This window comes from Hemitrygon akajei, chromosome 16, assembly GCF_048418815.1.
Source record: "Hemitrygon akajei chromosome 16, sHemAka1.3, whole genome shotgun sequence".
Classification (NCBI taxonomy): domain Eukaryota; kingdom Metazoa; phylum Chordata; class Chondrichthyes; order Myliobatiformes; family Dasyatidae; genus Hemitrygon; species Hemitrygon akajei.
In genome coordinates this window covers 65,574,927-65,590,947 of record NC_133139.1, presented here as the reverse complement: position 1 = coordinate 65,590,947, position 16,021 = coordinate 65,574,927, and the positions used below count along the sequence as shown (strand labels likewise).

Below are 16,021 nucleotides of genomic sequence, written 5' to 3'. Positions count from 1 at the left end.
GAGTGTGTGGATTTCCTCCAAGTGTTGTGGTTTCCTCCCAGTGTCCAAAGTCGTACTGGTTGGAAGGCTAATTGGTTATTGTAAAATGTCCTTTGATTAGGCTAGGGTTAAATAGGTGGGTTGCTACAGTGTGGCTCATTGGACCAGAAGGGCCTGTTCCACTCTATATCTCTAAATAAATAAATATTTTATTCAGAGATATAGAGTGGAAAACAAATTATTTCTGATCTTTCTGATGTGTATTTAATATCTGAGAAATATTTGAGATTTTTGTAAATATATTCTTTGATTAAGTATTTTTGTTCACTTAAATAATTAATTCTGGGTTATTTTTAAAAATTAAAGTATGTGAATGACATACGTCATCATGCTACCACATCATATTTGCATGTCTCACTAAAGTAAAAACAAAATGCATGAGTTACCCATGGATCTGAGTAATTTGAGTAATATTGTAAATATATTCTTTGATTAAGTGTTCCGGTTCTTTTAAATGAAACAAAATGTACATGAGTTATCCCTGGCTGTGTCTCTGTGGTTTTGCTTTTAATTAGTTTTATGTTTCAGAGTTACAAAACATAACACTTTCTCATTACAAGGTGTTTTCACTCACAGAACTGCCATTGACTGGATGCTCTAGAGTCTTGTGTGTGAAAATCCAGGAGATCAGCAGTTTCTGAGATACTCAAACCACCCCATCTGGCACCAACAGTCATTCCACAGCCAAAGTCACTTATATCACATTTCTACCCCATCCTAATGTTTGGTCTGAACAACAGTTGAACCCTTTGACCATGTCTGCATGCTTTTGTGCATTGCGTCTTTGCCACATGATTGGTCGATTGGACATTTGCATTAATGAGCAGGTGTACATGTGTACCTAATAAAGTGGGCACTGAGTGTACGTTCATTGAAACCATTAATTGGACTGTATCATCAACTTAAACCTCAACCAAACTCAGTCACCTGAGGGAATTTAAAACTCACCGAAACATTTGTTTAGTGATGGATCAAATTGATAACCCAGTTGACAGCTGTGATCTTGGGACAGAATGTCTCGGAACATACCACAGCACAAGATAACTAGAATAAAGAAAATGAAGCAGTTACACTTTTGTTCCATCATTTTTACTCCTTCTCTCCTGGAAAACAACACTCCAATACTGAACATAACCAGGGCTGATGATAACCATAGGAGGGAGAGCGAGTTAATAGCCCCACCTCCTGAGATGTCAAAACCAGTCTTTGGATTGATGGTGTTGAACACAAGAGTGTCAGTACTTTGTTCTCAGTGACCAAAATCCAGCCACCGGTATTGAATTCTGACACTGGTGTCCAAAGCTCACATGACTCCACATCACCTGTTGAAGTTATCTACACTGGGTCGAGAGGCTGATGGTTATAGGGTAATGACTGTTCCTGAATCTGGTGGCGTGACAACCAATTTGCACTCTTTTGCACATTGGTCGTTTGTCAGTCTTTGCTTATGTAAATTTTTCAGTATTTCTTTATTTTCTTGTAAATGTTTTCATAAAATAAAACTCAGGATAGTACATGGTAACTTACATATACTATGATAATAAATTTACTTTGAACTTTGAAGTGATAAATATTAACTAGTTACCAAACAAGGTGTTATGAGATAGAATTTGTGAGTTCATGGACATTTCAGAAATCTAATGACAGGACTGATGGCAGCTGTTTGGAAAACATTGAGTGTGGGTCTTCAGGCTCTGTACTGCTTTGTTGATGGGACTATTGAGAAGAGGCAAGTCCTGGATGGTGAGATACAGGAACCTTAGATCCCACAACACCAGGTTCAGGAACAGTTATTACCCAGCAACCATCAGGCTCCTAAACTACCAGGGATAACTTCACTCTCCTCAATGATGAACTGATTCCACAACCTATTGACTCACTTTCAGGAACTCTACATCTCATGTTCTCTGTATTATGTATTTACTTTTTTGTTATTTGCATGATTTGAATTCTTTTGCACTCAGTTCTTCGTCATTCTTTGTTATTTATAGTTTTTCTAAATTCTATCCCATTTATGTTGCAGAAAATGGGCTGCAAGAAAATGAATTCCAAGGGAGTATATGATGACACATACTACAATCATCTCTAGTAATTGTCTATAACTTCCCTTTGGAATAGGAGGCAACTCGATGTGGCAGAACCGAGGAGAGGCGAGGTGTTAGACCCATCAACAAGAGAGTGGAAGAGTGTGAAAGGTCGGGATAGGCCGAATTGAAGCCACGGGGTTCAGGCACCAGAGCAGATCAACACCATTGAACATGACGCGCAGACACAGATTTACAGGCTGAATCAAGATGGCAAAGTCCGTGTAACCGTATGGCAGAACTTGCTGTTCGAATGGAGACTTCAGCACCGGGACAGATTGAAAAGCTTAGGCCTGAAGCCAGGTATGAGCCGGTTCTGATCGCTGCTCTACAGCGTTTACTCAGCTCTGCGCCTGGACTCTGGGACTCCCTTTCAGTTCAGAAACAGTATTTGTTTGTGGTCACTGTCTGTATGATGTTTGTTTTTCATTGCACATTGCCTTCTCTTTATGGGTGATTTTATACTTTTATTTTTTATGGGCATGACATGGTTTTTATTTTCTGCATATTGGGTGTTAGACAGTCTTCTTTTATATATATATATATATATATATATATATGTGTGTGTGTGTGTGTGTGTGTGTGTGTGTGTGTGTTGTTTGTTCTTGGGTTTCTTTGTTTCGTGGCTGCCTGTTGGGAGATAAATCTCAAGGTTCTATAATGTCTACATACTTTGATAATAAATGTACTATCAGTTTTGAACCAGCACCCCTGCAGCACATTCCACTCACCCAGCAATTGTTAGAGTTGGAACAATACTCATTCCTGACTTTTACTCAGATTAAGGATCAAATGGATTTGCTGAGAAACTCCAACTAATTGAGGGCGGGGATTTGCTCATCCACTCCGTGTCACAAAGCAAATGTAGAGAGACTGGGCAGGAGAGGGTTAAATACAATTTAAATATCTCTCTGTACCAGGAGTTCACAACCTGGGGTCCATGGATCCCTCGGTAAAAGGTCAGGCTCCACGACATAAAAAAGGGTTAGGAACCGCTGCTCAACACTATCCCATCGAATACTTCCAGAGCAGTGACTATGTGGGTTAAATACAGAGTAACACATATCCTGAGCAGGGATATAATGGGTTAAATACATGGTAAATCTCCCTCTGCAATGTAGCACAAGCACATCTGAGGCAGGGACATCATGGGGTAAACACAGAATGAAGCTCCCTTCACATTGTCCCATAAATATATCGTGGGCAGAGACAACATGAGCTACATTCAGAGTAAAGCTATCTCTATCACATCTAATCAAACGGATGTGAGGGGGCAGACGAGAGGCTGAGGTCTGGCGTGGAATTCCTGGAGAGGGGCACAGATTGAGACTCGGACTCAAGCTGTGAATGAGCCTGTGCTGGGACAAAAGTACTGAGGTTTGAAGAGTCCACTGACAGACCTGCAGCTCATAATGTACTGAGACTCATATGCAAGGTCCCAGATAATTTGAACTGAGACTCGTGCTTCTAACTGGTGGGGAAATGGTGGAGGCTTCATCACCAGATCATGAAGATATACTCGATGACATCCCCAATGCACATAGAAACATAGAAGATAAGATTAGACCATTCAACCCTTCAAGCCTGTGCTGTCAGTATGATAATTATAGCTGGTTCTCTATCTCTGACCATTTTCCTGCTCTGACCCCAGTCAAGGATCCAGAGGGAATAGGAGACTTGGCCTGTACCTTTCACAGAAATGTTCTCGCCTATTCAATCCAGTCAGGATGCACACACAGTTTGTGGGACGACCTTCCAAACATTGGCTCAGATACTCCCTAACATTGGTGGAACTGACCATTGTCCTCCACCAGCTCTCAATAAGATCAGTCTCCAGGCCGTGATGACTTTGGAGATCCTCAACGATTCTGGAAGCAAGCACTTGGGAAAACCAGGTGACTGGGCGGATGCCCCTCTCGTGACACTGGGTGGTCATTGCCATGTTAGTGACTTGTGTGGCACCCAAAACCATTCAGCCCATCCATCCCACACCAGCTCCAGCAGAGCAATCCCATCTGTCCTGTTTCCCTTCTTATTTCCCTGTTTCCTGGCAACATTCTCCCTCAGATGCCCATCAGCTCCCCTTTGGTTATTTTGCTCTTTACCTACACTAAGAGGTAGCTTCCAGTGAGAATTAACCCCGAATATCCTTGGGATGTCAGGCAACTGGAGCACCCAGAGGAACATTTCCAGGAAGAACATTGTGAAGTCCACAGACAGTACCTGAGGTCAATACTGAACCTGGGTCCGGTGACCGTCACTTCCTCAGAAGCTCGAGTCTAGTCTCCTCCCTCAGCACCAATGGCAGCATCTTTGCCCAGAGATCATTCACCCACTGGGCCATGTGCTGGCCCATGTGATCCACTCTCAACAATACCGTGAATTCATGGCTGGTCCATTCAGGATGATGTCCGTCGTCTGAGATCTGGTCCAACATCCTCAGAAGGTTGGTCCACCGATTTCCTTTCCCTCTTCAACCAGGAGAAGATGCTCAAAGGGTGGGCCAAGGACACCTTTACTGGACTCTGGACCCATTCAATTAGCCAAGGACCAGAGAACAGGCCCTTTGGTATTCTGCTGAACTAATGAAACCAGTAACTAAACTAAACTCTTCCTTTCTGACAAAACAATGTCCGTATCCACCTCTGCTTATTCACGTGCCTACGATATTCCAGGTACCACCTACTTTGTCTTATAAACATGCCTCGGACATCTCATTTCAACGCAGCACCCCACCACCATTAAAATCACACTCTCCAGTATCAGACATTTCAACCCTGGAGAAACGTACCAGCTCTCTGCTCTATCTATGGCCTGCTAACCTTATCAATTTCTATCTGTCCTTCCCTCAGCCTCTGCCACTCCAAAGAAAATAACCAGAGTTTGTGCACCCTCTCCCTACCATACAATCCCTCTATTCCAGGCAGCAGCACGGAAAATCTCTTCAGCACCCTCTCCAAAGCCTCATATCATTCCCAGACTAGAGTGGCCAGAACTGAATGCTATACTCCAGTTGCAGCCTAACCAGAACTTATAAAGCTGGTAAACTGATCAGTTGATTTATTAATGTTACATTGAGATCCAACAAAAAAACTTTGTTATGCATGTCATCCCTACAGATCATTTCATTTCAACGGTGCATTGAGGTAGTAGGAGGAAAAACAATAACAGACTGCAGAATAAAGTTAAAAATATCATGCACTGGCCGGCAGACAATAAAGCACAAGTTCAAATTAGGTTGATTGTCAGATCAAGACTGCATGTTATAATTTCCTTAATCTTAAACTCAATTCCTCAAAGGCAAGGCAAGTATGCCATTTGCCTTCATTACCACCCCATTAACTTGTGCAGACTCTTTCGGGAAACAACGGACTTGGACCCCAAGATCCTTCTGAATATCAGCATTGTTACGGGTTCTGTCATTAACTGTGTACTGTCTCTCTATCTTTGATGTGTCAACATGTAATACCTCACACTTGGCCAGATTAAACTGCACCTGACATCATCCTGTCCATATCTGCTGCTGATTAACAATCTGTTGGCGTTTGCACATTGGTTGTTTATCTGTCTTGTTTATGCATTTTTTCACCAATAGTATTGTGTTTCTTTGTATTTACTGTTAATGCCCATAAGAAAATAATCTCAGGGTTGTTTATGGTAACATATATGTACATCGATAATAAATTTAATTTGGATTTGAATTTGAACTTTCATTTATATTCTGCTGTAGTCTTTGGCAATCTTGTATACTGTCCATAACAACACCAATCTTTTTTAGAATGATCTGCAAAATTACGAACCCACTCATCCACATATTCTTTAAAGTCATTTCTATATATCACAAACAGCTGAGCTCCAAGCATTGATCCCTGTGGAATACCACCGGTCACAGACCTCCAGTCAGAATAACAGCCCTCTACCACTACTTTCTGTCTCCTATGAACAAGTCAACTTTGCATCCAATCGAATCGCCTGGGTCTGTACTCACTGGAATTCAGAAGAATGAGAGGAGATCCCATAGAAGCATATAAAATTTTTAAAGTATAGATAAAATAGAGGCAGGAGAGATGTTTCCACTTATAGGTTGGACTAGCACTAGGGTATGTAGCCTCAAGTTTTAAGGGAGTAGATTCAGGATGGAGATAAGGAGAACTGCTTTTCCCAGAGGGGGGAATTTTCTGCCCAATGAAGCAGTGGAGATTACCTCAGTAAATATATTTAAGAGAAGGTTGGATAGATTTTTGCAACCCTGCTGAAAAAAGGGGGTAGTGTTGTAGAATTCCACATGGAAAGGAATGGAGAAGCACCAGAAATATGATAAGGAAAGTTAATGGGGAGGGGAGGGCAGGGAGGGAGAGGAGTGTAGAGGGGAGGGAAAAGAGTGGACCAGGGACAGAAAGAGAAAAGTTCCAGAATGAACACTTACCCAGAAGAGGCAGGCAGCTGCTCATGTTGCCGAGACCCATTCTCTGCACAACTCGCCCTTTCTAGTGTCAGCTGTCACTGTGAACTCTGGGTTTTATACTCTGTATAATCTCACCATCACACTGACTCCACAATGGAGAAGGAAATGAAACTCCCTTCCTGAAAATGACTAAAGGCAAGAATCCTGATGAAAGTCTCAGCCCAAAATGTTAACTCCTTATTCCCCTCCATAGATGCTGAGTTCCTCCTGCATTTTGTGCGTGTTTGACTGCATTTTCAGCAACTGAAGAGTCTTTTGTGTGAAGTTGGGCATTGTGGATTTGTGGCCCAACTATCAATTCCAAATACCTGTACAGGATCTGTGCACCAAGTCAACTCTCTCTGTCCCAGTGAATAGATCAGTGTCAGAAGGGTAGACTCGTTAATTAGCAGCCACAGGAATGTATCTGTCACTCAAGGGTGGAGGTTCACATTAGCAGAACAAGTGAGAACAAGTAAATACAAGAGATTCAGCAAATGCTGGATATCTTGAGCAAAGACACAAAGCATGTTGGAGGAATTTAGAAAATCAGGCAGCATCTTTGCAGGGGATTAAACAGCTGATGTTTCAAATCAGAATCAGGTTTAATATCACCGGCATACGTCATGAAATTTGTTGTCTTTGCTGCAGCAGAACAATGCATTACATAGTAATAGAATAAAACATGAATTACAGTAAGTATATATGTATATATAATTGAATAGTTAAATTAAACAAGTAGTGTAAAAATAAAATAGTAGTGAGGTAATGTTCATGGTTCAATGGCCATTCAGAAATCAGATGACAGAGGGGATGACTAAATTGTTGAGTGTGTGCCTCCTTCCTGATGGTAGCAACGAGAACAAGGCATGACCCTGGGACCATGATGATGGATGCCACCTTTTTGAGGCATCTCTGCTGGAAGATGTCATGGACACTACGGAGGCCATTGTTCATGTTGGGGCTGACTGAGTTTACAACTTCCTGCAGCTTATTTTGATCCTGTGCAATAGCTCCCCCACCCCCATACTAGATGGGGATGAACCCAGTTAAAATACTTTCCACAGTACATCTGTAGAAATGGTTACCCTCTTACCCCTTTTCTTCTCACCTCCCCGTCATTTCCCTCTCATCCCCCTCTGTCCATCCCTTTCTTCCATGCTCCTCTGACCTTTCCAATCAGATTCCTTCATCTTCTTCAGCCCTTTAACTCTTCCATCTATTCCCCCACCCATCTTCATACTTCATCCCTCCTACTCACCTTCCCCTTTACCTGGTCTCACCTATCACCTGCCAGCTTGTTTCCCTTTCACTCCCCTCCCCCACCTTCTTGCGAATGCCCCTTTGCTTTCCCGTCCAGAAGAGGGTCTCAACTCAAAATATTGACTGTCTATTCCCCTCCATAGATCATACGTGACCTGCTGGGTTTCAGTCATGAGTTCCAGCTGCTGGAACGATTCAAACTGTGGGAGGAGCTTCCAAATGGAAGTCCTGAATGAGTTTTATTTGTTTCACTGACATTTGGGCTTCTGCAGTTATAGTGATCATAACATTGAGGGTTTATCAAGAAAACACAATTAACATCCTTCACAACTGAAGGTTATGGTCACCGCCCAGTCCAAACAACATACAGTAAACGATTAATTTTGTCTCTGCTACTCTAAACACACGGTGAGAAGGATATTGAAGAGATAAGCAAGAAATTTACAGAAACTGGGCTCAAGGCTTGGGTTGATGTCTAGATCAGCCCTGGACAGTGAGAACACAGGATACGGTGTGAATGGGGAGTGAGGGCATTAGAGTACCGTGGAAACCACTTAAACACCACCCACATCTCCCGCTGACTGCTCCTACCCTTCAAAGAGCTGCTGCTGGGAGGGCTGGCTGGAAAATGACTGCATCCAGGCCCGGAGGTGCCACTCTCACACTGTTAGCTGCTAAAAGTTTGTTATCGCGCAGGAAACTACCGATATTCATCAACATCCATGTATGGGGGTGGGGGTGGGGGTGGTGGAGAAAATTTGCAGCCTGCAATTTGCCTCCGGGGACAGCAAGGAGTGATGTTGTGTTGGATCCATCTTGTTTATATTTCTTTGTCCAATCACCTACACTCAGTGGCCACTTTATGAGTTACCCCTTGTACACAATAGAGTGGCCACGAAATGCACGTTCATGGTCTTCTGCTGCTGTAGCAGACCCACTTCACATTCAATGTGTTGTGCATTTGGAGATGCTTTTCTGAACCTTTTGACCCTGTCTGCAATCTTTTATGCATTGAGTTGCTGTCACATGATTGGTGGATTAGATATTTACTTTAACGAGCAGGTATACAAGTGTAGCAAATAAAATGGCCACTGAGTGTGTGACCCGTAGTGGTGGACACCTCCACCATGGGGAAATGGTTTTGTGCTTTCTGCCCCAGTTATGCCACTTGTAGAGTTCCAGTTAAAATCAGATCAGATGTGATCCCATGGATGCTGGATCAGGTTTGAGGAACTGATTCTCGTTGCTGTTTCCTGATGCTGAGGAATTGCAGCAATCAACAACTTTTGCAATGTTGGATTGGACTGGGGCGCCACAGTAACACAACACTATCATAGGTCAGGGTGTCAGAGGTCAGAGTTCAATTCAATGCTATCTGTACATTGTCCCCATGGGTTTCCCCACTCCAATTCAGACTATGCTGTGTGTGCTGGGCACGAACAGTTGGTCGGAGGCGTGTGGCAGCCACTCCCCTTCTTCAGTCAGCAACTGCTTCCCGCCCGAAAGGAATTACAGGATGTTTGACCATGAGCATCTCAGGCTCCATCTGGCTATCTGCCATCTTCATTTTCATCTAGAGGGTCGCCATTTCACAGCGTTTATGCATCACAAACCCCTCATGGATGAGATGGCCAAAATGTTAGACTTTTGGTCTGCAAGTCAGCAACACCGGCTGGACTACATCTCAGAGTTCACAACCGATGTACCACATATCAACGGGAAAATTAATGCCGTGGCTGATTGCCTCTCGCGGCCAACCACTGAGGCCATACACATAGGGGTTGACTATGCCAGCATGGCAGCCGAGCAAACTACTGACCCAGAGGCCCAGGCTTACCGAATATCAGCCATGGGCCTGCGGTTTGCTGACCTTAGGTTCGGAGAAGCTGGGGTTTCTCTCCTGTGCAACATCTCAACTGGTCACCCTTGCCCCACAGTGCCCACAAACTAGAGACAAACTGTTTTTGACTCCATACATGGCCTGACAGAAACTGTTTGCACTAAAGTTTGTGTGGCACAGGCTTAGAAAGGACGTTCGTGATCGGACTACAGCCTGTAGGGAATGCCAGTCGGCAAAAATTAACCGTCTTGTTCAAGTGTCATTGGCATCATCTGATTTTCCTCAGCAACATTTGACCATGTCAATGTGGACCTTGTTGGTCCTCTTTCCCCATCCCGTAGTTTTACATCCCTCCTTACCATGGTGGATCGTACCACGAGGCAGACAGGGGTCGTCTCTCCAGCATCGACAAATGCCACCGACGTGGCTCAGTCTTTTGTCAGCTCGGTTTGGTACACCGTCTGATAATTCCTCTGATCTCTATCCCCAATTCGTATCAAACCACTGGGCTGCAATGACCCAGAATCTTGGGGTGATGGTACATCACACTCTGGCGAATCACATGCAGTCTAATGGCCTTTCCGAGCAGTTTCACCACTCCTCAAAGGCTGCTCTGAGGGCTTCCCCAGTGGATGAGTGTTGGGCTGATCATCTCCCGTGGGTCCTGCTGGGGTTCAGAACAGCCCTCAAAGAGAAGTTGCAGTCGTCCACAGTTGAATTGGGTATGTGGGCAGCCATTACAAGTGCCAGGTGATTTTATTCCTGACACCGTGACTGCCTGGCCGGCCTCTCAACAGCATTCCACCCTCCTCAGTAAATTCAATTCCTTTGTACCTATTCCTGCCTCTCATCAGGGTGTACAGCACACCTGGTTTCCTGTTGACCACATTCCATCTCATTTGTTTTGTCCTCCATGACGCTCACCAACATCTGCTGAGGTCCCCTTACGATGGCCCATTCCACATTTTGAAACAGAGAGAAAATACTTTCATCATTAGTAAGACGGATAAACTTGGACGTATTTCAGTAGAAGGCCTTAAACCTGCTACCAAGATTTCAAAGATTCCGCTACCATGCCCCGCTGTCACAACACAACCCTGAGCGCGTCAGCACACCTGTGGTTCCTCCATCCAATGACATGGGATCCGAGCTGGGTGGCTCGTCCGAGCTCCGGACAGGTTTACAATGCCAGTTTTGTTGAATTCTGAGGGGGACTGTGTACGGTAATTTAATTGGTGGAAACATACAGTATTCACAACCACTGGCAATCAGCTGGGATTCACTTTAAGATGCTGTTCTGATGTGATGATGTATAACGTGGAATTTTGTTACCGCACTTTGTGTTCAGTGTTTTGGGGTACAATACATGAATTGTTATTGTTTTTCATAAACATAAAACACTTCACATGGTTTTATTTGTGAAAGTATGCAGTGGCCACTTTATTAAGTACAGTAGGCACAGAATAACGTGGCCATTCGGTGTATTATTGCTGTGTATACTGTTTACTCTGTGGGCTTCTTGCAAACAAGGAACTTCACTGCAGCCTGTATATAACAACAGGATAAGCTAAACTAAACTAGAGGCAGATACATGAAGGAAATTGAAGCAACTCTTAGACAGGTATGTGGATGATGGAAAAATGGTGTGCTATGTTGCAGGAAATGGTTATTTTGATTTTACAGTAGGTTAAAGGGTCAGCACAACATTGTGGGTCAAAGGGCCTGCACTATTTTGTATTGTTCTAATCTATTCAGAAGTGCTGAAGAACTCCTGGCATTTGGGTGTTTCACTGAGCCTCATGGTTAAGGTCTTGATCACAATCTAATGGGCAGACCTGATTCACTGGTGTATGGTCCTGTGCAACCGGTGTTGTTTTTGGTGTCGGTGGAAGGGTTTCAGGGACCTAGACAGAGCAGCCTGTGTTTTAATGAGGATTATTTCAGGGAAGTGGATTGTTACAGAACAAAATCTGATCGCCAAGTTTCACAAAGTTCCCTGCGGCCTTCCTGTCTACCCCCCGTCACGTCCTTCAACAGCACGAGGGGGTGAACCAATTATGAAGGGGTATAAGAGCATTCTAACTGGTTGCATCACTGTCTGGTTTGGGGGGCATTATACAGCATGGAAAAAGCTGCAGAAGCTTCATACTCAGCCAGGTCTATCATCAGAATCAGAATCAGGTTTATTATCATCGCATGTGATGTGAAATTTGTTAACATAGCAGCAGCAGTTCAAAGCAATAAATAATATAGGAGAGAAAAAAGTAATAAATAAATAAATATGTAAATGAATTACAGTGTATGTATATTGCATAGATTAAAAAATGTGCAAAAAACAGAAATATGTGATATTAAAAAAGTGAGGTAGTGTCCAAGGGTTCAATGTCTATTTAGGAATCAGATGGCAGAGGGGAAGAAGCTGTTCCTGAATTGTTCAGTGTGTACCTTCAGGCTTCTGTACCTGCTTCCTGATGGTAACAGTGAGAACAGGGCATGCTCTGGGTGCCGGAGGTACATAATAATGGACGCTGCCTTTCTGTGACACCTCTCCTTGAAGATGTTCTGGATACTTTGTAGGCTAGTACTCAAGATGGAGCCAACTAAATTTATAACCCTCTGCAGCTTCTTTTGGTCCTGTGCAGTAGTTCCCCATACCAGACAATGATGCAGCCTGTCAGAATGCTCTCCACGGTACACCTATGGATGTTTTTGAGTGTATTTGTTGACGTACCAAATCTCTTCAAACTCATAATGAAGTATAGCCGCTTTCTTGCCTTCTTTATAAATACATCGATATGTTGGGACCAGGTTAGATTCTCAGAGATCTTGACACCCAGGAACTTGAAACTGCTCACTCTCTCCACTTCGATTCCCTCTATGAGGATTGGTATGTGTCGTCTTACCCTTCCTGAAGTCCACAATCAGCTCTTTCGTCTTACTGACATTGAGTGCCAGGTTGTTGCTGTGGCACCACTCCACTAGTTGGCATATCTCACTCCTGTATGCCCTCTTGTCACCACCTGAGCTTCTACCAACAATGGTTCTATCATCAGAAAATTTAAGAGATGGTATTTGAGCTATGCCTAACCACACAGTCATGTGTATACAGAGAGTAGAGCAGTGGGCTAATCACACACCCCTGAGGTGTGCCAGTGTTGATCATCAGCGAGGAGGGTATGTTACCACCAATCCTCACAGATTGTGGTCTCCTGGTTAGGAAGTTGAGGATCCAATTGCAGATGGAGGTACAGAGGTCCAGGTTCTGCAACTTCTCAATCAGGATTGTGGAAATGATGGAATTAAATGCAGAGCTATAGTCGATGAACAGCATCCTGACATAGGTGTTTGTGTTGTCCAGGTGGTCTAAAGCCGTGTGAAGAGCCATCGAGAATGTGTCTACCATTGACCTATTGTTGCGATAGGCAAATTGAAATGGTCCAGGTCCTCGATGAGGCAGGAGTTCAGTCTAGTCATGACCAACCTCTCAAGGCATTTCATCACTGTCACTGTGAGCACTATCCTCCCCAGTATCGAGGACAAGTTCAAAAGATGATGCCTCAAGAAGGCAGTATTTATCATTAGGGACCCCATCGCTCAGGAACAGCTTCGTCCTCTCCACATTGAATTCCTGAACAGGCAATCAACCAATCCATGAACACCACATCATTATCTTTCTTCAGATTTATTATTGTAACTTATAGTTTTTAATGTATTACACTGTTCTGCTGCTGAAAAACAACAAATTGCATGACATCGGTCAGTGATATTAAACCTAATTTTGAATAAAGGACAGCTTGAAGAATTGTGCAGGGTCACGCATACACACACGGAGACGGAGCAAAGATTAAATAGATAAGAAACTCCAGAAAATCTGCAGTTGTTGGAAATCCAAAGCAATACACACAAAATGCTGGAGGAACTCAACAGGCCAGGAAGCATCTCTGGAAATGAGTAAGCATTTGACATTTACATTTTGGGCTGATACCAAGTTCAGAGGAGATACATGGGAAAGGTTTTTTACACAGAGAGTTGTGGGTGACACCAGAGGTGATGGTGGAGGCATATACTGTACAATAGAGGTATTTCAGAAGCTCTTATTAGGCATATGAATGTGCCGAGGATGGATGGACGTTGTGTAGGCAGGGGTGGCACAGTAGTGTAGTGGTTAGCACAACACTTTTCAGTACAGGTGACCCAGGTTCAATTCCCGCCGCTGCCTGTAAGGATTTTGTACATTCCTCCCATGAACACGTTCATTTCCTCCTGGTGCTCCAGTTTCCTCCCACAGTCCAAAGTCATACCAGTTGGTAGGTTAATTGGTCATTGTAAATTTTCATGTGATTAGGCTCGGTTTAAATCAGGGAATTGCTGGGCGGTGCATCTCGAAGGGCTGGAATGTCCTATCCTACGCTGTATCTCAATAATAATAAATAAAAGAAGGGATTAGATTAGTTGGGCTAGTTTATCAATTCAGTACGACATTGTGGGCTGAATGGCCTGTTCCTGTACTGTACTGTCCCTATAGTACTTTCTGCCCGTTACACCGCTGGCATTTAGGGCGGCAATGAAGTTCCTCCATCTGTCTGTGTAAGTTTCCTCACTGCTGTTTCTATAAGAATTGTTTTTTACCAGTCAGGTTGGTTAGTGCAGAGCTTAACCCCCAGACATAGCGAACCAGTGGATAACGCTTCATCTGGCCTCTACCCTTTGACCTATTTTGCATGGGTAGCCCTATGAGCACAATGCTGACTTCCCATGCCAATGCTCCCATCTCAGTTCATCTCAATGTTAGTGAAATTCACTCAGATCCTGCTATGGAAACAGGTCTGAAATATTGAAATATTGTCACTCAGGAGGTGCTGAAAATGTGTGTGGTACAGAGTGGCCGCCTTATGGTGCCACTGTCCCAGGTTCAATCTTAACCTCAGAACACGGTCAGTGTGGAGTTTGACCAAAGAGAGCCACAAAATGATGGACCCACTCTGACACACAATCAAACACAGACCAATGTAGAAAACAAACCAACATATAACCCACTGAACAATGATGGTCCCACCTCCAATATATTACACATCTCTGACCGATCATGGCTCCAGCCCAACATAGAACCATAGAACATTACAGCACAGAAACAGGCCTTTTGGCCCTTCTTGGCTGTGCTGAACCATTTTTCTGCCTAGTCCCACTGACCTGCACCTGGACCATATCCTTCCCTACACCTCTGTTCCATCTACCTGTCCAAGTTTTTCTTAAATGTTAAAAGTGAGCCCACATTTACCACTTCATCTGGCAGCTAATTCCACACTCCCACCACTCTCTGTGTAAAGAAGCCCCCCCCCATGTTCCCTTTAAACTTTTCCCCCTTCACCCTTAACACATGTCCTCTGTTTTTTTCTCCCCAGCTTCAGTGGAAAAAGCCTACTTGGTTTCACTCTATCTATACCCATCATAATTTTATATACCTCTATCAAATTTCCCATCATTCTTCTATGCTCCAGGGAATAAAGTCCTAACCTATTCAACCTTCCTCTGTAACTCAGTTTTTCAAGTCCCGGCAACATTCTTGTAAACCTTCTCTGCACTCTTTCAACCTTATTAATATCCTTCCCGTAATTCGGTGACCAAAACTGCACACAATACTCCAAATTCGGCCTCACCAATGCCTGATACAACCTCACCATAACATTCTAACTCTTATACTCAATGCTTTGATATATGAAGGCCAATGTACCAAAAGCTCTCTTAACTACCCTATCTACCAGTGACGCCACTTTTAGGGAATTTTGTATCTGTATTCCCAGATTCCTCTGTTCTACCACACTCCTCAGTGCCCTACCATTGACCTTGTATGTTCTACCGTGGGTTTTCCTTCCAAAGTGCAATACCTCACACTTGTCTGTATTAAACTCCATCTGCCATTTTTCAACCCATTTTTCCAGCTGGTCCAAATCCCTCTGCAAGCTTTGAAAACCTTCCTCACTGTCCACTACACCTCCAATCTTTGTATCATTAGCAAATTTGCTAATCCAATTTACCACATGATCATCCAGATCATTGATATAGATGACAAATAACAATGGATCCTGCACTGATCCCTATGGCACACCACTAGTCACAGGCCTCCACTCAGAGAAGCAATTCTCCACTACCATTCTCTGACTTCTCCCATTGAGCCAAAGTCTAATCCAATTTACTACGCTGCCATGTATACCTAGCGAATGAATCTTCCTAACTAACCTCCCATGTGGGACCTTGTCAAAGGCCTCACTGAAGTCTGTTCCTTGTCCGTTAACATAACACCCCCCCCCCCCCCCCAGATTACCTTGTGTCCACTAATCTTACCCCATCCTC

The 16,021-nt window shown here is 43.6% G+C and overlaps 1 protein-coding gene across 2 annotated transcripts in view; it reads right to left on the bottom strand.

Annotated features, from left to right (window-relative positions):
• LOC140740134 (uncharacterized) overlaps positions 1–16,021 on the bottom strand; it is a 187,924-nt gene that overhangs the window by 58,390 nt on the left and 113,513 nt on the right. Inside the window, exons 1-2 of one of the 2 annotated variants that reach the window (XM_073069069.1) lie at positions 6,550–6,677; positions 988–1,083 (exon numbers count right to left, since the gene is read on the bottom strand). The exons of the other annotated variant lie outside the window; for it this stretch is intronic. Coding sequence (XP_072925170.1) covers positions 988–1,083; positions 6,550–6,589 — 136 coding nt within the window. The 5' untranslated portion in view covers positions 6,590–6,677. Of the gene's footprint in view, positions 1–987; positions 1,084–6,549; positions 6,678–16,021 lie in introns of those variants that run through there. 2 annotated transcript variants of the gene reach the window in all.